This window comes from Grammomys surdaster, unplaced genomic scaffold (genome assembly GCF_004785775.1).
Source record: "Grammomys surdaster isolate TR1022 unplaced genomic scaffold, NIH_TR_1.0 375, whole genome shotgun sequence".
NCBI lineage: Eukaryota > Metazoa > Chordata > Mammalia > Rodentia > Muridae > Grammomys > Grammomys surdaster.
Genome location: NW_021604794.1, coordinates 52,429 through 76,255, shown reverse-complemented (window position 1 = coordinate 76,255; position 23,827 = coordinate 52,429). Strand labels below are relative to the sequence as shown.

The following is a 23,827-nucleotide window of genomic DNA, read 5'->3' as shown; positions in this document are numbered from 1 at the left end:
GCAGTGTGTCCAGAGAGGATGATCATGGAAGGGAGTGCCAAGAGGAAGTGGGCCCCGGGCAGGGCAGGAAGCTTCAAGCTCACCCCATATGAAGAATAGTTGAGATTGACAAGTAGTTTGATAGCAATTGTTGTACATGAGACAGGGGACACAAAGAGGCTAGACGGAAGGCATGCTGCTAGCTCTCCTAGCTTCAGCTCTTGACAGTCAGTTCCTACATCACGCAGAATAAAGCAGGCTGCCGCTTTCTCCCTTAAAATCCTCTGGATGTTCTTCAAGCACTGTGAATAGAATAGAACCCACAAGTGTCTTGCTATGGTTTGTGAGATCTGTCATATTACTCTTCTCTCTTCCCTCTTTTTTTCTTTCCTGGTGTGCCTGTCAGGTACACAGGTGAGGTCATAGAACAACCTTGGGCGCTGTTCCTTGGGCATTGTCTACCTTATTTTGAGAGATGGTCTCTGATAAGCTTGGTGCTAGCTGATTGCACTAGCCTGGCTGGCTAACCAGCTTTTTGCTCAAATATTACTTTCCCAGTGAACTTTTCCCTGGCCCCGCCCCCTACTTTACTCTCCTCAGCGTTCTTTATCTATCTTTCTGTTTTCATGTTCTCCTAAGCCAGTGTGGAAACTGGTCCATGGTTTCTTTTTGTTTCTTTGTGTTATCTGTCTGTTAAACTCTACACTCAAGGAGGGCAGGAGTTTGTCCTCCTCAAGACTCTGGCCTCAAAGAATGCAGGTGCTCTGGTGCACAGTGCCCGCTCAGTAATTGTTCTACAAATTAGCCTACTTGTCACAGCTAGAACAGAAACAGGTAAGGACGCTGGCTGCGGAACTGCCTGATCTCAGAGAATAGTTTTTGCATAGGTAATAGTTTTCTCGGCAGAACCCACTTGGAAACTAAGGTTCCCAATAGCTCTCCAGATCTAGAAACTTAGAGGAGGCAACAATTAAGGATTCAGAGTGGATGGGGATGAGAGGACACATTTCTCAGGAGGTGGGTCAGTAGAGAGTGCAGGGGGGAAGAGCAGTGGTTAGGGACTGACACCAGGTCATCTTGGGCTGAGCTAGTTACTCAACCCCCCTGAATCTGTTTTGTATTTTAAGTGTGGGGGGGAGGGAGGGTGAGTCCATCATGCCTTCCTCTCTGGCAGGTTATAGCGGGGATTTAAGGAGACCATCATGCAGGTAGCCCAGAGGCAAGGTGGGCGGTGGGGCAACAGAGAAGGAAGTAGTGAGGTCGGCGTGGCATCAAGGGGAGGGTGCAGGGAACAGAGGGAGGGAGAGGCTAGGAGGACCTTGGCCCGCGGGCAGAACGGCAGTTGGTGGAGGAAGGGAGGTAGGGGGTGTTTCCTGGGACAGGGGCGGAGACCTGGAGATTATAGGCTCCCCCAGGACTCAAGTTCATTAAGCTTCTGCAGACACTGTACGGCCTTCAGTCCTCCCGCTGTGACTGTCACCTGTGGGGTCCTCCTGCCTGCACCTTTAGCCAGAACCTGCTCCAGACCCCAGCAATGGCGGACCGTGCGCCCTTCGAAACGGATATCAGCACCTTGACCCGCTTCGTCATGGAGGAGGGCAGGAAGGCTCGGGGCACGGGGGAATTGACCCAGCTGCTGAATTCGCTCTGCACCGCAATCAAAGCCATCTCGTCAGCGGTGCGCCAGGCGGGCATCGCACAGCTGTGAGTTAGGCCTCTGGCTGTCGCATCTTGTCCATCAGAGCTCCTGGGGTCTGCTTCTCTGGACTCCTGCTGGTAGCCAGTGTGCCCATCTGACACCTAAGATTCTGGTCTCTTGCTCAGCTGCACATAAGCCCTCATTTCCCTTTCTCCTGGTGCACAACTGCCCTATCTCTTCTAGTCTCAATTCTCCTTTTCACTCCTCCCAGCTTCGTGATAAGTGAGTGACTTACCAGCAGCCCACCTGAGCCTCAGAGAGAAAGTGCTAGTACCTGCACCTTTCTCTCCATTTCTCTTTTAACCTCTGTTAAATGGGACCTTTTGGAATTGCAGTCCCAAATTCAGTTTCTAATTCAGTGTCATCCTTAACCTAGGCAAGTCTCATAAAGAGTATCCTGTCACTTGTCAGTCTGGGAGGAAGCCGATGCAGTCCCAAATTCAGTTTCTAATTCAGTATCATCCTTAACCTAGACAAGTCTCATAAAGAGTATCCTGTCACTTGTCAGTCTGGGAGGAAGCCGATGCCCAGAGATGTAGGCGGTCCACACAGTACTCCCTCTTTCTGGGGCCAGCTGTAGACTCACCTCCTGAGCATTAAAATCTCTCCCTATTTGCATTAATGCTAGGAGCAGATCTTGCCCAATTATTGAAGAGCTCAAAGACAGGTCAGAAGTAGTAGGTTGCTTTTGATAAAGCCAAGGGTCCGATCTCCTTCCCCTGAACCATTTGGGAGACTTTGTTATGCAGACCCTCCTTTGGGAGCAATAAGAAGGGCTTTCCCAATAAGTTCCCTTGTGATAGATGATGGTGGTGGTGATGATGATGATGAATTATTTTATTTATTTATTTATTTATTTATCTATTTATTTATTGAGACAAGGTCTCCCTATGTACCTCCTCCTGGGTTAGAGTTAGGGGGTAGGGTTAGGGTTAGGGCTAGGGCTAGGGCTAGGGGTTAGGGGTTAGAATTAGGGTTAGGGTAGGGTTAGGGTTAGGTTTAAGTTTAGGGTTGGGGTTAAAATTAGAGGTTTCGAGTTAGGAGTTTAGGGTTAGAGGGTTTGGGTTAAGAGTTCGGGTTATAGGATTAGGGTTAAAGCTTAAGGGTTAGGTTAGGGTTTGGTGTAGGGTTAGGTTTAGGGTTAGAGGGATATGGTTAGTGGTAGGGTTAGAGTCAGGGTTTTTCTTTGTAGTTAGTACTGTCCTGGAACTCATTGTGAGTAGACCAGGCTGCCCTTCAACTAGAGATCTGCCTTCCTGTGTTCCTTTAGTGGGCTTAATGGCATAAAGCATCACATCTAGCATGGTGTGTTATTTTAATGCTCATGTATAGTTTGTACTGTAGGTAGTAGCAAATGAAGGAATATGGAGTCTCAGAACCTCTTAATTTTTTTTATGCTACACAATACTTTTGTACTTTGTTTTGGCCTGAGCACTTTTTTGGGATCCAAGTGATTATCACAGAACTGAATGGAACATGGATTTTCAGGTTATCTGTGTATTTTCTTAACAGTTATCATACTTTTTAACATTTAGTATAAGCAATGCAGAACTGCTATGTGAAGTTTGTAGCTAACTTGAACATATAATCCTTTGAAATGGATTTTTAAATTCTCCTCCAGCAGTGTGACCTGTGTTATCTATGCTGTTATCTGTGTTATTTATTTCTGAAAATCTCTGGTTCTACTGTGAACCTTGGTGGAGAGAATCCTCAAGTGTCAAACAACTGGTGACACTTACTTTTAGATGCCACGTAGGGCTGGGCCTTGCTAGAGAAAGCTAGGAACAGGTATGTTAGAGGTGATGACTTCTTTGCTGTTTTTTTCTTATCCCTAAGGCGTCTTTCAGCCAGCACACCCAGGTAAAGTCTCACTTCAAATTAAATTTACAGCTCAAGGATATAATTCTCGCAGAACCTGGGGCCTTTGTGAGAAACAACTGTTGCCATTTCTTACATTATTTTAAAAATGCACCAGTACTTGTCACAACCCCAAATCAACCTCTTGATATCTCACTTTTTAACTCACCTCTCAGATAATGGTAGTGGGGTTAGGTGGAAAGTGCTAATTTTGGCACAGAAGACAACGTGTACTAATAGACAAGGTAGTCATGGCACCAGCTTTGAAAATGTCATCCCAGATTCCTTAAGTAAGGCGTTGCACCCATTGATAAAAACACCAAGCCATTCAAAAGATAAGAAGGAAAACGAGCCCCCTGCCCCTGCCACAGACACGTCCATGCCAAATTCCTGGAGTACCCACTGTTAATTTTTCTTGGTTATTTTCTTGGACACGTTTTTATGCTTGTGTAAATGTCTACATGAACATCCATTTACACATTCCTATGTAGCTTGCAAATAAAATGAGACTATACTTACTATGTTTTTCTCCAGCTATATAATGAACATTCTCGGTCACCAGGATGTGACAATGCACCGCCTCGTTTTAATCTGCTCCTTCATCTTCACAGCAACCCTTTAAGGTGGAAGACCAGCTGTCCCTATCTTACAATAGGGGAAACTGAGGCTCTCAGATGCGTCACCATGTAGTCTATTAGTAATGGAACCCTTCTGTAGCTTAGGAGCATTTAAGTCCTCACTACTATGGCTATTCCAGTGGTAGAACAGGTGTTGATGCTGGCTGAGGGAAGAAGTTGGATTCTGTGGAACAGGAAGCATCTGACTATTCACAGGATGATATGTAGTCAGACCACTAACAGCCAGATGAGATCTCAAGACAGGCCTTTCAATTAGGCACATTTGGGCTTTGATGTGTTGGATGAAGAGCCAGTGTGCCCACAAAGAGCTTATTAAGGCTGCCAGTTGGCGTTAGAAGAGCATTCACCCAGAGGGATGGGATGGTTGAAGATCTTCGAGAACCCCCACTAAGACTGATTTCAGCCCTGATGTCTCACAGGGAAATCAGCAGAGGTGTAATGATGGGTCAGGCTGCTCCTCTACCTCAGTCAACCTCAAAGTTGCCACTGTAGTCATTTCCACTGCTCCATATGACGTGACATTATATGATGTATGATATATGGTATGTGCTTTATATAATGATATAATAGTATAAATATATAATATGATGTCTTGAGGCATCATCTCATACAGCCCAGGTCAGGCTCTGGGGAAGGGAAGGCTAGGAGTGTGGAATTGGAGAAGACATGGGAAGTGGGTGAAAATGAAGTGAGCAAAGCTTTTGTAAGGGAGATGGCAGGGGTGCGGTGTGGATTTGATCTGAAAGGCAATTAGGGTTGCTCTCAAAGAGCTGGTTGTATCTAATAAACGAGAGTAGAATCATGCCACCCAATACCGAGGCAATACAAAACCACGAACGGAATCAAGGAAATGTTGACTTCTAGAGGCTTGGGAGAAGTGAAGGAATGTGGCACTTTGGACGCCTTGGCTTATTGTAGAAATACACGGTCACAGTCTAGGGGCATCTAGGCCCCTTGGCACCTTTCCCCAAGGCAGAGAGGAAGAGAAAGAGAACATGAGGACTGGGTTTAGAAAAGCAGGGGGATGCAGAACTCAAGAGCCCACTTCAGACAACAGGAGCTAGGCTTAAATTTCTGGGGCTGCCATTTAATTTAGGTGGTGATATGGGTGGATGGATGGTGAAGTATCTGAGAGCCTCAGTTTCCCCTATTGTAAGATAGGGACAGCTGTTCTTCAACCTTAGAGAGCCGTTGTGAAGATGAAGGAGCTTACTAATCATATCCAGATGTCACCATTGCCTTCCCGGAGACTGTTATTGATTTCTGCTGTAAACTGTTTCGTTTGTGCTTTGCTTGCACATTCTGTTTTGCAGCCACCCACACGCATATCAGCTGGAATATATTTCAGGTTACAACATCTGGAAAAGGCATGCGTGAGTGCATGCTTGTGTGTGTGTGTGTGTGTGTGTGTGTGTGTGTGTGTGCATGCAGGTTAGAGCCAAACCTTTGTTGTTGTTTCTCAGAGGCTGTCTGCCTTGTTTGCTGAGACAGTGTTTCTCATTGGTCTGGAGTTTACTTACTGGTTAGACAAGGCAAGCTGCCCAGTGAGCTCCTGGGATCTGCCTGTCTCTGCCTCCCCTGGACTGACAGAGATCACAATTGTGTGCCACAATGCTCTGCTTTTTAAAACACGGATTCTAGGAACTGAGTTCAGACACTTTGCTCATGTGTCAAACACATTATCAAAAGAGCTCTCTTTCTAGTTTCCCAGAAACATTTCTTTTTCCTTTTTTTTTTTTTTAAAAAAAAAAAGATGTGGTCTTCTCCCTTGTTTGACAGAGAGAAACAATAAAGAAATACAGTTGTAAGTTCTAACTGCAAGTCAGCTGACGTGTGCTTATGCTTGTCTGCACATTTGGCAGAATTTACGGCACAAAACTGCCGAGAAGAGCCACAGAGTCCCATGTTGTTTCTTGGCTTATCTGCACCATACGACGTGACACGAGTGTGCTGTAAATCTCAATTCCAGGGCAGGGTCAGAGCTGGCCCCATATCCTGACATGTGTCCGTCTCCAACCTGCATGAACAAAAGCCAGGGTTGGGTTTGTGACCTTGCAGAGAGCTTGATTGACACCTCCTCCATGTATTTCTCAACTCCAGGATTTTCCTCACTGGGTGAATGGTTAGGTGATTTGCTACAGGATCAATGAATAACAGGGTGGAGGTGGGTTTACCTAGGACCCCAGCTATAAGGTTTAAACCATAATCCTCCTTCCTTTGTCCTTAGTTGGATGTTCTGAAAACCAGTGTGGGCCACTTGTGTGCTGCCAAAGATGCTACTGCTTACAGTTCTGGTATAGACACCAGAAAGAGGGAAATAGCCTGTCAGTCAGAAAGCCTAGAGTGTCATATAGGGCTTGTCCACCCTGTGGCAGCTCTGGTTTCAGTCTTGCTGTTCAAGGAAGCTAAGGTTGCAGCTCAGTAGTAAGGTGCTTGTCTAGCATGGAGACAGAAGGATCAGAAGTTCGAGGTCACTCTGGGATACATAGCAAGCCTGGGATATATAGCAAGCCTATGCTGCACACCTGCCACCCACAACCCAACTCTTGGCTCTGATGGACCTGGGCTGCTCTTGGCCATGGTCCAAGAGAGTTCTCTTTGTAGCAGTTATGGAGAGACACAGAACTGGGTAAACACTGAGAATGCTCAGCCCCAAACAGAGCACCTATATTCTCCTACTTCCAAGGCTCGGGGAAAATCTTGGAAAGGAAGGCAGGCAGGATGTAAGAGCCAGAGGATGTGAAGGAACATGCTGTGAAGAGCTAGGGTCTAGACATGACATGGCCATCGAAAGAACGAACCCACAGGAGCTGTGGCTCCCTCCAGAAGACCCAGAACAGAGACAAGCAAAATTCCAGCCATGATCTCTTGCCCTGCCCCTCACCAAGGAGCTGTTGGCAATGTATATCTGCTAGGGGAGAGAGACTTATTCCATTTGGAGAATATGGGACTATAAAATTCCCACGATCCAGTGGATGGCCCTATATCCCTGCACATGTGAGCACAGCACAGGATAGTAGTAGTAATAATGACATGAAGTCAGAAGGACCATTTTGAGGAATGTGGAGAGAGCTGTAGATATGTTCACATTTTGTTGTATACGTGTACGAGATTTTCAAAACTAAAAAAAAAAAAAAATTAAAATATCAAAGCTGTTGAAGGCCTCCGTTCTTCTGTGAACATTTTTAGTCTGCTTATAAAATGCTAGAGGCTTCACAGGCTCCTGCCGCGCTAGAAATCATATGCAAACTTTGCATAAAATCCTAGTACTTCATCCAAACTTTCGAAGATTTAAACATATTGAGAAAATTAACCCACACTCTAAGTTGTTCGATTATTCTATTAATTAAAATAGTTTGTATCTTTAAAAACTTGAGTAAAATGTCGAGTTTGACAGTATAAGAAAGAGATGAGATTTACAAAGCATTTCTTAATGCTAATTTTAGTCCTTGGACTCCAGGAAGAGAATGCTTGTTTCCAGAGGTCTAAGAGCAGGCTCTGGTCTAAGGCTATTGACAACACACTTTCCTTGACTCTGGCTGCTTGAGCTGAAGGCCAGATGATTGCAATGGAGCCGTAGTAAAATGTCACAGGACCTCATGGGAGCTGTTCTCTTCTTCATGCCGTTGACTTGTGATGACAATCCTGTGTCAGCCGGCCATCCTCATAGAATTTGTCTGCCCAAGTAGTTTAGAACCTGTCTCTTACCCACCCAGCGACAGACACTTGCTTAGCGATCCGTTAAGAACAACGGCTGTCATTTGGCTGTCATTTTAGGGAATCAGACGTTTCAAGGGACACGTCTGTAGGCCAGGTATGTCAAGCTCCCTGCTTCTGGCTAAGTTTATATTGATGAGCTTAGCCAGGGAGTTTTAGACAAACTGACAGGGATCACATACTTGGTAGAAGGAACACAGAGAATCTGAACGCAGGTCTTCGTGCTGCTAACGTTTTTCTAGGACCTCACCTGTTCCCTAGCATGGATGTGCTAATGCTGGCAGAAACAGAGATGGAGTAGGATGATGACAGTTCTTAAATGTCTGTTTATACAGGTGTATTATTTAGAGCCTTTGGCCCCTATCAACTAATTGTCCACCCTTCCTACGTACCATGAGGCTGATGCCTGTATTCCCGTGTTACAGTTGAAGGACAAGACACCAGAGGCATGAAGTGACTTACACAGGGCTGCTAAGCATGTAGTGGAGCAGGGGTTGGAATCTTGGTCGTCTAGAGTTCCAGCCTGTAGCTTTGAATGTCACCTCCTGTGCTGCACTTTGGTTTCGCTCCTGGAGTTAGGGATATGAGCTGAAGGAAATACTCTTCTGTTCAGGCTCAAGAATAGTGGTTCCTCAGATGTGCCTGTTCTGTATAAGGTCTGTTCCTTTATTGAAATGAATCCCCTCAGCACTTACCTTTCACCCCTGATCTCACCAGAAACGAAGCAGGCTGCCACTTCCCCAGGAAGAGGCCTGCACGAAGAGAGTAGTTTTTAGGCTGGCCCAGCCCGTCAAGACACAACAGAGAGATTTCAAAACAGAGAAGTCACTGTGTTGTGTTGCTCATTGTTATCTTTTCTAATCTTGAAGTGCTCTGACCTGGTCTATATGCAAACGTACTGGGGCTTGAACTCAGCCTTCTGCATGCTGAAGCACTCTAAAACTGAGTACATGCCCAGGCCTTGTTTGAAACCTTTCAATGCCAGCCATAATCCACACATATCTGAAATGCAGATTTTAATGAGCTTGACACCCCTGGTTCAGGGTTCAGGGTCCTGGTATGCAGGCAGGTTGGCTGTAACTGGGTTGGGCATTTACATTCTATTGCCCACATTAGTAGCCAGTGGTTCTCAGGCCTGGGTTGGCACCCCACCCTTTTGCTTTCTACCCAGCACTTCCCAGGGAGGCCTCAAGCTATTTTGTGTCCACTGTACTTTGACATTTGTCCTTTGAGACCCAGTAAAAGAGAGCAGGGGAGCAACTTGAGATGTTGCCTTTATTTTCTGAAGTAACTCCCATTAGGACAAGCTTCCCTTGCAGTGGAGGGAGCCATGGCCCCATGGAAACAGCTGGTACTGACTTGAGTTATGCTTGGGGCAGGGGGTCTGCAGAAGGGTCTGGACCTAGACATATCTACCTGGCTGAGGCCCTTGCTATCTTCATTCTCTGTGCTCAGTTGTCTCTCATTGGTAGCAGGGCCCAGCTGGCCTCAGGAAAGGCTTCTGTGGTCAGGAAAACTTCATTTACCACCCTGACTTGGTCTCAGAGAACCAAAGCGAGCCAGGTGGTGTGTAAGGGGCTTCATCCCACCAAAGGCAGCTGGTGACACCCCTCCCACTCACAGATGCTGGTGTGGAAACTCCCTGAAGAACGTGGAAGGCTCTCCCTCCCACTCCCAAGTCCACCCGAAGTCTGCCTAGGTAGGGCTTGAGAGGTCACAGCCAATTCCTTCTCTAAATCCTGGTTCAGTGGGTCAGACAGGCTCCAAGAGCCACATGTGTCGTGGAGACCCCTGCTTCTCGACCCTTCAAGGCTTGAGGTAGGATGACCAAGCCCCTGCAGAGACTAATGGTTCCTGGGGAAGGGGTGTTGGTGCAGATCTAGAAATGTGTGGAGAAGATAAACTCCATGTGTGTGATGAACATTTTTTTTTCTTTTTCCAATAATTTTTTTAACTGTTATTCACTTTACATCCCTATCACGGCCCCTCTCCCTCCTCTCCTCCCAATCCCACCCTTATAGATTTCTACCCCCATTGTTCCCTCCCCTTCTAAGAGAAGGAGGAGACCCCTTGGGTACCACTTCACCCTGGGACTTCTAGTTCTAATAGGACTAGACATATCCTTTCCCACTGAGGCCCAACTATGCAGTCCAGGTAGGGGTAAGGGGATCCAATGGAGGGAACAGAGACCAAGACAGCCCCCACTCCACTCGTCAGGGGTCCCACATGAACACCAAGCTGCACAGTTGCTACAAATGTGTAGGGGAGCTATGTCTAGTTCCCTGGTTGGTGGCCCAGGCTCTGTGAGCCCCCATTGGCCCAGGTTAGTTGACACTATAGGTCTTCTTGTGGTATCCTTGACCCCTCTGATATACTCACCCCATCCCTCAGTCTTCTACAAACCTCCCTGAGCTCTGCCTGATATTTGGCTGTGGGTCTCTGCATCTGTTTCCTTCTGGTATTGGATGAAGCCTCTCAGAAGGCAGTTATGCTAGGTTCCTGCCTGCAAGCATATCAGATTATCATTAATACTGTCTGGAGTTGTTCTCTCACATGAGATGGGTCTCAAGTTGGGACAGTCATTGGTTGGCTGTTCCCTCAGTTTTTGTTCCATCTTTATCCTACACATCTTGTAGACAAGGTAAATTTTGGGTTGAAGGTTTTGTGTAGATTGCTGTTCCTCTCCCTCTTTTGGAAGTACCGCCTGGCTATAGGAGGTGGCCACTTCAGTCTATATCCCCCTCTGGTAGAAATTTCAGCTACTACCTTTCAATAGATTCCCCAGTCCCAGACTTCCCACTAGTCTCAGAGATGCTTCCCACTGATCTCTGTTCTCACTTCCAGCCCTCTCCTGCCCCCCTCTCCCCACATCTGAGTGACAGGCAATTTTCAGTGTCAGCCTAACTGCATCTAGAAACGTGGAGGATTGGTGATGTGGGTTTCTGAATGTTCGGAGGAGAGCATTTCCAGAAAGGTTAACTCAAGTGGAATGTGGATGGCACCATCCTGTGGGCCAGGGTCTAGGTAGACAGAAACAAAGCCAGCTAAGAGCTGGCACTCTTCTCCTCCCTATTCCCATGACCCATAGTTCAAAGTCACAGGATCCTGCTGCCAGGATGTTCTGTTCTGGCCATGGCACGTGGTACCAAGCAGCAAGGGGCTGAACTTTCTTCTTAAACTGTTTCTTCCAGGAGTTTAGTTACAACTACTAACAAGTAGCTGATACAATGTGCTACAACTACTAGCAAGTAGCTGATACAATGTGTTCTTCAATACTTTACTTCCTTGAGGGCTTATTTATTTAGCATGTGTTTACACACGTGTACATGTTTGGCATGAGTATGAAAGATAGAGATCAGCTTGCAGAGGTCAGTTCTTTCCTCAGGTTGTCAGTGTTTGCAAAAATTACATTTTCCTGCTGAGCCATCTTGCTGCCCCTTAAGAATATTTTTTAGAGTTATTTATTTAATGTATGTGAGTGTATTGTCACTGTCTTTAGACACACATCCCATTACAGATGGTTGTGAGCCACCATGTGGTTTCTGGGAATTGAACTCAGGACCCCTGGAAGAGCAGTCAATGCTCTCAACTGCTGAACTCCAGCCCCACTTGAGAGTATTTTTAAGGGATTATTTATTTTTTTCCTCTGTCAAACCTACAAAAGCCTTGACTTTTGGCCCTTCACTGGCCAGTTGTTCCTCCACAGCAGCCTTTCTGAGGCTCTTAGAGTGTGACGAGGACTGCCTTACTCTGACATAACCTCACTGGCCAGAGTAATGCTGTAGGAAGGAATAGAGGCCTGAATCGCTCAGGCTCTGGGCCCTGAGGCAAAACTTAACTCAGCTACAACCCACACACTCACTGCTCCTGTGACCACAGCAGTATATTGACTGGGAACTGGACATGTACTCTCCTGAGCCCAGTGTCTACCTTCAAGTCAGGTCGTTGTGTTTTCTCATGGAGTATCTAAGCACCTGGGCTTGCTCCGGGAAACCCTCACACTTCATGTCCTACAAAAGTTGTACAGTGCACCTATGTGTTTAGAGGTTTCTGGAAGAGGCAGACCCTCACTGGGGGACCAAAAAGAGCTCCTGATGGAGGAGCAGTGTCACCCGGTGGCCACCACACTAAGGTGAATGGGTGTCCTGGAGGTGTTGGGTGAGACCGATACCTCAGCACAGTGGAGCAACCCTGCCGGGTGTTATTTGTACTGAAAGCATCTTTTCATGGACAGGCAGCAAGCCTCTGTGACTCTTGGCTTCCTGCACACTGACTCCTCTGTGACCCCAGTGTCACGCCCTCTAAGATCCTGGAGCAAGTGCAGAGTATGGGCTTGACCTATCAAGCCACCTCTGCTGACACCACTGTAATGCAGGGTGCACAGCTCCAGGGCTCCCGTTATTTACAGTCTTCTCACATGCTGAAGCTGAAAGCTCAGAAAAAAAAAAAATTGCTGAGTGGATCACAGCTTTACCACATCTCAAGATCCAGTCATCATGGGAGATAGACGTTAAAAGTTTAAAAAGCTATTTCTACAGACTTTTATATAGCACGTAGCCCCTTTCTTCTGGAAAAACGGACTATCTCCTCTGAATTGCTTAAATACCTTTGCTTTGTAGTCACCGCTGTCTGGTTCAGGCTTCTTCAGGGATTTAAAGTATCTTCTCTTCCAAGAACAAAAAATAAAACAACCCAAACAACCAACAAACCACTCTAAATTCCATGCAGCTGGAAGCCCGGCATTGAGTGCTTTTCTGACCCTCAAAATTAATTACCCACCTGCTACCTGACACCCACAGCCCCTCTCTCACCTATCACCCCCATTTGGAAACAGCCATTTTCTTGTTTGTCTTTTCTCACTGCAATATTAAGCTCCCTGAGGCCAGGGGTCTGGTCTGCCCTGTTTAGCAATGTTGTCCTAGCACAGTAGGTTCCCAGGAAGTTATTTGTAGATTTCAAGAAGGCTCGAACTTTTAAGTAGAATGCACTGGAGTAACAGGAGCAGGTGGGACTAGGGCCCACGGGAAGGAAGTCCATTCTCTCCACAAACTCACCTTGCTGTGGTGAAAGTTTCAAGGGATCATGTGCCAGGAGCCTAGCCCTCAGTATGCGGGTTGTGTTGAGGAGTGCTGGTACCTTTAAGAGGTGGGGCCCAGTGGGAGGTGGCGAGCTGGCCCCTCCCCCTTACACTGGCTTCTGGTCTCACCCCAGGCGCTCTATTGTCATCCACCAGCGAGGTGATGCAGACAAAAGGGTTCTGATACTGTGTTTGCACCTTCCATCTCTCTCGTTGGAAGCTCACTGCTTCAGATTCTCCACATATTTCGATAAACTGTAGCAAGGTGCCCGTCTGCAGTGCTCAAATCCTCATTCTTTACCTGGGTTTTTCATCTACTCTGCTCCAACTTTTCAAGATCCTCAGAATTGTTCCCATCTGTATCCCTGAGGTGCCAAGGGCTGTGCTGAGTTCTCTCTCTCTCTCTCTCTCTCTCTCTCTCTCTCTCTCTCTCTCTCTCTCTCTCTCTCTCTCCTTCTCTCCCCCTCCCCCTCCTCCTCCTCCTCCTCCTCCTCCTCCTCCTCCTCCTCCTCCTCCTTCTCCTCCTCCCCTCTCCCCCGCCCCTGTTTTCTTCTAATGGCAGCCTCACACAGGAGTTGCCATTCCCTCTGTGCACACATGGAAGAGAGGGAGACTCAGAGACCAGGGATTCACAGAGCTGAGGGTTTGCCGTTGGCATCTTTATGGTCCGTCTTCGCCTGTCAGTACCGTTCCCTTTCTGATTTAACAGTGGCCATGATGGTAGCAACTCCTAACTAGAGGAAGAAAAGCTGTCAGTGTGGGGCCTGTGAAGGAGAAGCGCCAGGGATGGTGATTCCCGGCAAGCGTCCAGATACCCTTTCCACCAGTGTGGGCTTCACAGCTGAGTCCAGAAGGAGGCCCAAAGCCAGAGACAGGCTACCAGGTTGTGGGCTAGAGGGGCTAGAGGGCAGAAAGCTGTTTTTCAGTCTAGAAAAGAGTAACGACTGCGGTCGTTGATGCTGACAAATGAGACAACTGGGCCTCTTGTTTGGTCATTTCTATATTGGGCTGTCCTTTGCCAAGCCATACAGAAGCAGTTTAGATTTGGGGGATGGGGGTATGTTCTCAGCAGTTGAAGCAAGGGACTGGGGCTGTAGCTCAGTTGGTTGAGTGCTTGTGTAACGTGCACAGAGCCCTGGATCCCATCCTCAGTTCCTGTAGTTTGGGTGTGGAGGTGGAAGCAGGAGGATCAGAAGATCAAGGTCATGTTCTGTTATATAGAGAGTTCAAGGCCAGCAAGGGCTATATAAGGCCTCGTCTAAAAAGAGAAAAGACAGTTGAAGGAATCAGTCACCGAAGCAAGGACAACCAGATCCTGGGAAACACAATAGATATCTCAGGGTCCCAGCATGCCCCTATCCACTCCCAGCTCTACGGCTGAACCCCCACGTCCACTCTGTGTCCTGCGCCTCCTTCCTGTGTCTTTCTTCAACCTTCATCGGTGATCACCTGCTTCCCCTCCATTCAAACAGAACAGGCTGCATTCTGGATGAACATCTTGGGTTCTGGGAATTCTGCAATGACCGACGTACTGAACCAGGTTCGCCTGGCATGTCTGTTTTCCTTCCTTCCAGATCCATCCGCGGTTGCTCTCGGCGAGGTTCTGGTGGCCTTGGCTCATTTTCTGTTTTTTTCTTACCTCTAGCTATGGTATCGCTGGCTCAACCAATGTGACTGGGGATCAAGTGAAGAAGCTGGACATACTTTCCAATAACTTTGTGATCAATATGCTGAAGTCGTCCTACTCTACCTGTGTTCTCGTGTCTGAAGAAGATTCAGATGCCATCATAATAGAGCCTGATAAGAGGGTGGGTCTGTGTTCACACCTCTGAAGGCTTGCATGTGGTCATTTTTCTTCTCAACTTCGAGGAAGATTTTATTCACTTCTCTAAGCTAGATTTCCAGTGATTACCAAGTTCTCTCTCTGTTCTGTCTTCCCACCATCCTATCCCAAACCTTTCCTCTTACTGTGGTCCCAGAGGTTCCATTGATCCTGCTCTCCCCATCTCTCCGGGGTGTGTCTCCATCACTGCTGGGATCGTTAAAGCCTGGCTTCTGGTACTTGCCTGTTCATTATGACCAGTCTCCAGCCTTTGTGTTAGACCCACCGCCAAGCTGAGCCACCTCCATTTTTCTATCCCAGGCTCAGGCACTGGGATTCTTTGGTACTCAGATTGCCTGGTGAGGGCAGAGAACAAGCAATAGTCTGTATGTCCCAGCATCTAGCCCCACACCAGCATGCTGTAGGACTCAATGATAAACATGCTGGGGGAGGATGGGGCAACTGCTGGGGATTGAGGGCATGGAGGAGTACAACTATGAAAGAAAATGAGATTAAATGTCCAGCTCATGTTGACCTTAGTAAGGGGCAGAAGCCAGCCCAAAGTGACCTGCTCAACAGCCCTTGTAAAAACATCAGTACATGCCACAGAAGTCCCCGATCTTCTCGGAAGTGTCGGCCAATTCTCCAGCACTGCCCTCTGCCCCCTACTCCCTCCACCCCGAGGTGACAATGCCATCACAGTGGCTGCTGCCTCATTTTCCAGTCTACAGTTTCCTGCATCCATGGAAATGACTTGTTAAAGAACAGGCAATGAGGGAGTCCCCTGACTCTGGGAGAGCGTTAAATACCCCTCCACAACTAAAGAGGCTGAACCGGAGGTGGGAATGTCCCAGTGATGAGCTGGTAAACTGACTCCCCTGAAAAATGTCTCCAATTTGTTGAACTTAGCGAACGTTGTGGCATAAATGTTCGGTCTGGCCTGCCTGCACGCTGTCAATGGGATGTCACTGACAGAGCTCGGAAGAGCCTGATCACCGGAGCGCTCATGAGCTGGAGCTGGCCAGCCCGAGTGCCGCCACAGCAGGGGGCCATTTCCTTCAGGAGTCACAGCAGGGGTTTTGTTGAGAAATCTATGCATGACAGTCTAAAGTATCCATAGAGAGAGTCTATAAAAGAGCGGGTGGCCAAGGAGCTGAGGCAGGAAATAGGAGGTGGGACACTGGCAGGAAGAGAGGATTCTGGGAAATAGTTGAGAGATAAAAGAGCTGCTGGGAAAGCCGAGAGAGATGAGACAGGAGATGGACTGGGGAGACATAAGCAAGCAGATAAATGAACCCAGGGAGACAAGAAGGAAGACGCGGGCCGGGACTGAAGGAGAGGTAACCAACCACATGGTAGACATAGAATAGTTTAAATGGGTTATCTAAGTCACGAGCTAGTCAGGGAATGAGCTAAAGCTTACTGCCAAGGGATTTAACAATAACCAATTAATCACAGAGTCTGGGAAGGAAAGCGTATAGAATATGCTTACAAATGGTGCCTAATGGGGGCTGGAGAGATGGCTCAGCGGTTAAGAGCACTGACTGCTCTTCCAGAGGGTCCTGAGTTCAACTCCCTGCAACCACATGGTGGCTCACAACCATCTGTAATGGGATCTGATGCCCTCTTCTGCTGTATCTGAAAATAGCAACAGTGTACTCACATAAATAAATAAATAAATAAATAAATAAATAAATAAATAAGATCACGGTATAAAAAAATAAATGGTGCCTAATATGGAGCGCCATTTCTAACAATAATTTTAATAATCCATTGTTTCCTCTCCCAATTCCTGTTCCTGGAAATGATGATTCTGGGATTAAATATTTATTAATAAATGCCTAGGCTGTAAGCTTTGGCTCATTCCCTGACTAACTGATAACTTATTTAACTATTTAAATTACTCTATGTCCACAACTTGGTTGGTTACCTCTCCTTCAGCCCTAGACCACTTTTTCCTTCTTGTCTCCTCAGTGTCTCCCTCTGTGTCTTCCCCCAGTGTCTCTCTGTCTCCCTTAGTGTCTCTCTGAATTCATCTACCTGCTGATTCATCTGCCTGACTATGTCCATCTCCTCGGTCCGTCTCCCTTCTTGTCCCTCCCAGATTTCCCCTCAGCTCTCTTTTATCCCTTACTATTTCCCAGAATCCTCTTTCTTCCTGCCAGTTTCCCACCTTCTGTTTCCTGCCTCAGCTCATTGGCCATCGGCTTCTCTATTGACGGGTGATGCTTATCAGAGGGTCTCTCTACAAGTAAGCCTCTACCAAATGTGAGTGACCGATGTCTTACAAACCTAAGTGCTAAGAATGGCTTCTCATACCCTGAGGCCTTAAAAGTAAGAGAAAAAAAAATAACTAATTCTGTTTCCGCTTCTTTCCTTTGGGGCTGCCAGGACACTCTCAAACCAAATATGATTCAGTTATATCCGTGGCATAGGAAGCAATGATTTAACTATCTGTCTTCTATCACCCTCTACTTTCTATTCTAAATGATATTTTCTCTCCCTGTCTGTCTGTCTGTTCATCCATCTTCTCATACTCCCCGACATAATATAAATAAATAAGACCATTTTTCTCACCTTGTCCTTTAGAGTCCATTCAACGCATACCTTGTTTGCCTTCTGTTTTCTTTGCCCAGGGAAAATATGTTGTCTGTTTTGATCCCCTCGATGGCTCATCCAACATCGACTGCCTTGTGTCCATTGGAACCATTTTTGGCATTTACAGAAAGGTAAAGTGAAGTAAGGTAAAGTGTACAAAGCCCCTGTCTTTGATCAGAAAATAAGCATGGAGCATAAAGTTGTGGGGGCTTGAATAGATTTGCAGCAAAGCTTCATTGCCCTGCATATACTGCTCAAGAAAGATCCACAAAACTGCTAAGATACAGTGGTAGAATGCTGGTGGACAGAGAGGCCATTCCCCTCTTTCAGCTATCTCCCTCTTTTACAAAAGACGACAAGGCAGACATTGTGACAACCTTCCCAAACCAGCCCGACCTGCCCCACTGTTTTCTTCTTTAAGCTGAAAGCTTTTTTTCAAAAGTCCTTTTCACACAACACAGAGAACAGCGCCAAACAAGTCTTCTCACTTGAGATGACCCACCTCCCTCTTAGTCTAGTCTTCCTCTAGTAATTGGCAGAACCAAAAATATTCAGTTCCCATAACCAAGAATGGAACTGTAAAAGGAATGGTTGCTTGCCCTTGTGAGAAAAAAAAGCCTTAAGGAAACCAACTAACACACACACACACACACACAAACACACGAAACAAAAAAAAAAAAAAGAAAAAGAAAAACAAATTTTCTTTTCCTCCCCCAGCCTCTGGTAACCTCCGTTCCCTCTCAGGTTCTGTGAGACCAGCTTTAAAAAGTGCTCTTACTCTGGGTTATGGGAGAAAATGTCAGCAGCATCTAGCTTGTCCTCTGATGACTCCAGAGAGATGCTACAAACTACATTTCTGAGAATTTCTTTGCCGTGGGAATAACTGACCGTACTGCTCAGTGAGAGTGTGTTTCAACTGACAACAGCCCACAGAAGCAATTTTCTCATGAGACGCTCTGCTCGGCCCTGCAGCCCTCTGCTAATCCGTTTAAATAAAGGTGGAAAAGGCAGGTGAAAGGTGCTGTGGGCCTGTAATCAGGTTACGTTTATGGAGCTGTCGAGAATCTGTGTTGCTTTTTGGAAGTGATAATGGAGACACGAGGGAACATCAAATTAGGAAGATGTTAAGAGGCTGTTGACTGGAAAGAAAGATCCTGACACAGGGTGCTGGGGCCCTTCAGGAAGCTTATTGCAATCAGAACGCTGCCAGTGTGTGGAGGGAGGCAACACCTGGGGTATCAGTATCTGTTCATGAAAACAGTGGTTCTCAAACAGTGGGTCCTGACTCTTGGGGGGTTGCATATCAGATATTTACATTATGATTCACAACAGGAGAAAAAGTACATTTATGAAGCAGCAACAGAAATAATTTTGTGGTTGGGGGTGTCACAAATGAACTGTTATTAATGGGTCATCATGTGAGGAAGATTGAGAACCATTGTGTTAGGGAATACACCGCCATGCATCCTGTTGATGGCTGAGCTGGAAAAAAAGGACCATGAAACAAACTGAAAACATGTCTTTGTTTCCTCTTCTGCTTTAGAAAACAGCTGGTGAGCCTTCAGAGAAGGATGCTCTGCAGCCAGGCCGAGACCTGGTGGCAGCCGGCTATGCACTCTATGGCAGCGCCACCATGTTGGTCCTTGCCATGGACTGCGGTGTCAACTGCTTCATGCTGGACCCGGTGAGACATCTCTCAGGCTGAGTGCTTAGCTAGTACCTTTGAGCTTGGACCTGGGGTGTGTGTGTGTGTGTGTGTGCGCCACCCAACCTGGGTGTTGAGAACTGACCCCAAGTCCTCTGAAAGAGTAGCATGTGCTGAACCATCTCTCAGGCTCCCTTCTCTTGTTCTTCTTCCTTAAAAAGAAAAGAAGAAAACAACAAAACAACAAAAACCATACACACAAGGTACAAAGTACAGCAGGTGTCCTCTGTGAGAGAGGCCTATTAGAGATTGCTTGGGGTGTGGCAAACTGCTGTAAATCAGAGCATGGTCTCTACCCTTGATCTGTGCATGCTTAACAAAACAGCACTTTCACCTTCCTGGGAGCAAGGGGCACTTAATTAATAAACTGAGACTGGAGAGGAGGGTGGCACACAAGACAAAAATCTCTGCATAAGGCGGCAGGGGAAAACAGGGCAGGTCCCGAGCCCTGGACCTTTAATCTTTAATCTGAGAGAAGGGTACAGCTTCTGAAAGCAGTAATGTTTGCCAAAGTATCACCTGTCCAGATTGTCCAGTCCCTCCAATGAACTCCTGGTGCCCTCTCTCTTACTTTTGAGTTGACAGACATTTGGGAAAAAAATTTAGACTCTTGACTGCCAATTGATTGCATATAGACTTGTGATCGGGTGGGTTTCTGGGTATTTGGGAGCCTCCCTCCCTCTCCAGATACAGATGTTTGCTGGATCAGTGCAGCAGCTGGAATGCTCCCTTGCTGACTGCCAGGACATCTTCTGAGTTGAACCCATTTGCTTGCTCTCTTTGGAGGCAAGGCTACCCCAGGGAGATGCCAAGTGCCTTTCTCTTCTTTGTGTCTCCCCTGCAAGGACAAGCTGATGGCCGAGACCCACTTGTGGCTACAAGTGGGTTTCTAGCAGGCTTCCATTTTCAATGAGCTTTTATAGCTCCTGTCTTCATATGTAGGAGACTCCCCTTCACCTACTGGGTACTCAGGCTGGGTACCAAGAGGCTGCCCGGGGAGCGCGGGTGTCTGAGCTCTGCAGGCAGCCCCAGCTGCTTGCTGTGAGACAGTTTTCCTTTTTCAGATGTTTGAAGTGGAGATATTTATTTTGTCTTCCTGACCATACAAAAATATCCCTGTAAGTTTGTGGCCCAGGTTTTTAGAAATGGAAAACAGAAGGTGCAAAAGTAAAAAAAAAAAAAAAAACAAAAACAAAGACTCACTTGCAGTGATGGACTCTGTGACCTTGTTAGTTCCCACTCCTCCTCCTCAGCCTTCCCTAGCCTCAACACCCCTTTGTAGCTCCGGGAATGAGTCTTATTCTCACATCTATTTATTTATTTATTTATTTATTTATTTATTTATTTATGCATGCATGCATGCATGCATGAATTCATTCATTTATTGTTAGCACAGCCCCACTTTTCTATTTCACATACTCCTTCCATTCCTGTGTCTTAGCGGATTTTTCTTTTTTCTTTTCTTTTCTTTTCTTTCCTTTTCTTTTTTTTCATTTTTTTACTTCATACATGTATATAATGATTTTGGTCAGTTTCATCCCCTAGATTCTCTCTTTCCCTTGCTAGCCAGTCCTCTCCTACTTTCATGTCTTGTGTGCATGTGTGTGCGCGTGCGTGTGCGTGTGTATGTGTGTGAGCTTAAACAGGGTTGCTTGTATGGGCAACTTATCAATGACCATGACAATGAGTAAAATGGCCCTAGGAACATTAACTGACAATTGTCTTTCATGGAGGGGTGGGGCCTCAAGGATTCCTCCCCCATCTCTGATTTTGGAGGCAGGGTCTCAAAATGTAGCTCAGGTTGGCTCTACACTCCTCATCCTCTTGCCTCAACCTCTCTTGTATTGGGATAAGAGTTGTGCTCTCCCATGTCTGGGCTTGTGGAAATCATTTGCAGTCTTAAATCCTGTATTGCCCTGATGACATTGGCACTCTCTTACTCTCTCTGTTCTTCTTCTCACCACTGGAGCCCTCGGCTGCAGTCACTGTGCGCTGGGATGAGGTGTGGTCATGTCCCATGCTCTGATCATGCCCAGGGGAGCTTACTGGTCACCTATCTACCTTTCTCCCTTGTTTCAAAGTCCATTGGAGAATTCATTATGGTGGACAAGGATGTGAAGATCAAGAAGAAAGGTAACATCTACAGCATTAACGAGGGCTATGCCAAGGACTTTGACCCTGCCATCAATGAGTATATCCAGAGGAAGAAGTTCCCCCAGGTAAGTGAGATGGCAGGTGGGACTGGTAGGGTATTCAGCCCTGGGAGTAGTGTTCTTGAAAGCAGAAGGGACACTTGTCATTGAGAAGGGTCTAGACTTCTCTCTTTATGAGAAAATCTACTGATGTGAATTTTATCCTAGAGATGAAGGAGAGAAAGGTGGGAACCATCGAGCCCTAGATGCCGGGCCTAGAAAGCTTGCTCAGAGACATCAAAACCCGAGTACTATTTCATTATTATCTCTCAGCATATCAAAATCTGGATAATAACGTCAACCAGATGAGCTCCTTTACAACAATAAAACATTCCTATTTGGGGGCCTCTGGCCCCCAAGCACCTACTATGTGAGGTCTATACCTTCAGGCCTAGGGCTTGGTGGGTTTCTGTTTGTTGTATCACGATGATCAGTGTCAGGCAGCGGAGACGGCTCAGTGGGTAAACTGTGTGCTTCACAAGCATGGGGAAAGGAGATTGGTCCCCTGGGCCCAGCTTTCGGGAGGTCTGCCCATAATATCAGTGTGGGGATCTCCTGAGCGAGCAGTCAACTAGGATCACCAAATCATCAAGCTTTGGGTTTATGTGAAAAACCCTGTCTCAGTATCTAAGGTGGAGAGTGATGACAGAAGACACTAGACCTCAATCTATTGCTCTCACACGCAATTACATTCCCATAACCCCTTGCACATAGAAACATGCATACACACCTGCATGCACACCACCAAACACAACGCGCACACATGCATTCGCACACACACACACCTAACACACTCACACGCGCACGCACACATGTGTGTGCACACACACATGTGTGCAGATATGCACACGAGCATGCACACATGCACACGCACACACATGCACACACACACCTAACACACTCACACACGCATGCACACACGTGTGTGCACACACAAATGTGTGCAGATATGCACACGAGTACGCACACGCACACACATGCACACACACATAACACACTCACACACACACGCGCACACACATGCACGAACACAGAGACACACATATACAGACTGACGGACAGACACACACACACAATGGACAGCATCTACTTGGTGTCTCACTACAGAGGTCACTAATGAATATGAAGATAAAAAATGCCGATATGTCCGGGGCCTCTACAGGGGTGTCTGATTCTGCCTTACTGTTGATAATCTTTTCTGAGGATGCATTCCACATGTTAACATGGCATTCAGGGTCCTCAGAGCTAGCCCCCAGGCTTCCTCTCTAGTATGAATTTCTCTCCTTTCCCAAGCACAATCCTCCACACACATGCATGCCAGCAGGCCCTGTGGCAACAGCCCTTACCTCTCTGCTATTAAGTCCTGGCTTGTAGCAAGTCTTCTCCCACAAAACATACAGCCTTTCACCTGCCCAGTTCTTTAGCTTGATAAGATCTTGGTCAACCTTCAAGTTAAAATTTTCATATTGCCTGTTCCAACCCCATAGCCAGAACCACTCTCCTTGGAAGCTACTGCCCGGACATGACCCACTGGGAGAGATACTTAGTAGGCCTTGTCCCCATAACTTCCCTTCTTCTCTGGAATGGGATTTTCACTTCATGTCTTATCCCAGATCGAAGTGAGGATTTGTAAGACCCTTGGTAAGTGGCTGTGGAGCAGAGTAAGCATCAGGATATGAAGAGTATGCCTCTTACCTTCCGCCACCCTGATCTTTTGCTCATGTTAACCTTGTAGGATGGTTCAGCTCCCTTTGGTGCCCGGTATGTGGGATCCATGGTAGCTGACGTTCACCGCACTCTGGTGTACGGAGGGATCTTTTTATACCCCGCCAACAAGAAAAGCCCAAAAGGAAAGGTACGTTCATCCCCCAAAGACGAGAGAGAGAGAGAGAGAGAGGCAGTGGGATTCGTTTCCAGCCCTAGGGGGATTTGACTTCATTAGGCCAAAAGGTCACGGAGCTGATGAACACTCCTGTGGTTGCTAAGAAGTCTGTGACATAGTCTCTAGATGTGAGACTATGAGCAAAGCTCAGACTGTATCAACTGATGTCCCATGAGGGGCCTGCCAAAGCGATGGCAAAAGAGAATTAGTGGAGATCCAGAAGGAGACTAAAAACGCTCAGAGCTTCCAGGGACACGGGTTTGGCTTGGGCAGAATGGGTTCCACTCATAGAGGGAAATGAAATAGTCTTGTCTCATTACCAAGACAGAAAATCAAATATGTGTTGCAGATGGGCGTGCTTTGATGGCTCCCAAAAGCCCTAAAATAGATGTAGCTAATGAGCTTGGCATCTGCTACTTGGAAAGTAATGTTGTCTGTTGAGGGACAAAGCTACGGGGAAACCCAGTGCTTCCAGGTGGATTTTTCTACTGACCTCACTGGTCGTGTTATGGGCCATTTCCCAGCAACCCCTCGAGGCTAGTGTGCCTTCTAATGCTGATGGGGGAAAGAGTCTTTTCTTCCTCACAGAAGGTGACATAATGCTTCCTTTTCAGATATTCTGTCCTCTTTGCCACCCACCCACCCACCCACCCACCTCCCT

General features: G+C 46.8%; 1 protein-coding gene across 1 annotated transcript; it reads left to right on the top strand.

Annotated features, from left to right (window-relative positions):
• Nucleotides 1-1,420: 1,420 nt before the first annotated feature.
• LOC114632654 (fructose-1,6-bisphosphatase 1) lies at nt 1,421-23,217 on the top strand. Its single transcript, XM_028781251.1, has 6 exons — nt 1,421-1,683; nt 14,613-14,775; nt 17,426-17,518; nt 18,931-19,071; nt 21,174-21,311; nt 23,020-23,217. Exons 1-6 carry the CDS (start codon nt 1,514-1,516, stop codon nt 23,215-23,217), a joined length of 903 nt encoding a protein of 300 aa, XP_028637084.1. The 5' UTR covers nt 1,421-1,513.
• Nucleotides 23,218-23,827: the final 610 nt, after the last annotated feature.

Excerpts from the sequence above, each read along its gene's own strand:
- LOC114632654 (XM_028781251.1), top strand. The coding sequence starts at position 1,514 with ATGGCGGACCGTGCGCCCTTCGAAACGGATATCAGCACCTTGACCCGC. Across the intron at positions 1,684-14,612 it reads CAGGCGGGCATCGCACAGCT|CTATGGTATCGCTGGCTCAA; the intron begins GTGAGTTAGGCC and ends TCTTACCTCTAG. Across the intron at positions 17,519-18,930 it reads TTTTTGGCATTTACAGAAAG|AAAACAGCTGGTGAGCCTTC; the intron begins GTAAAGTGAAGT and ends CTTCTGCTTTAG.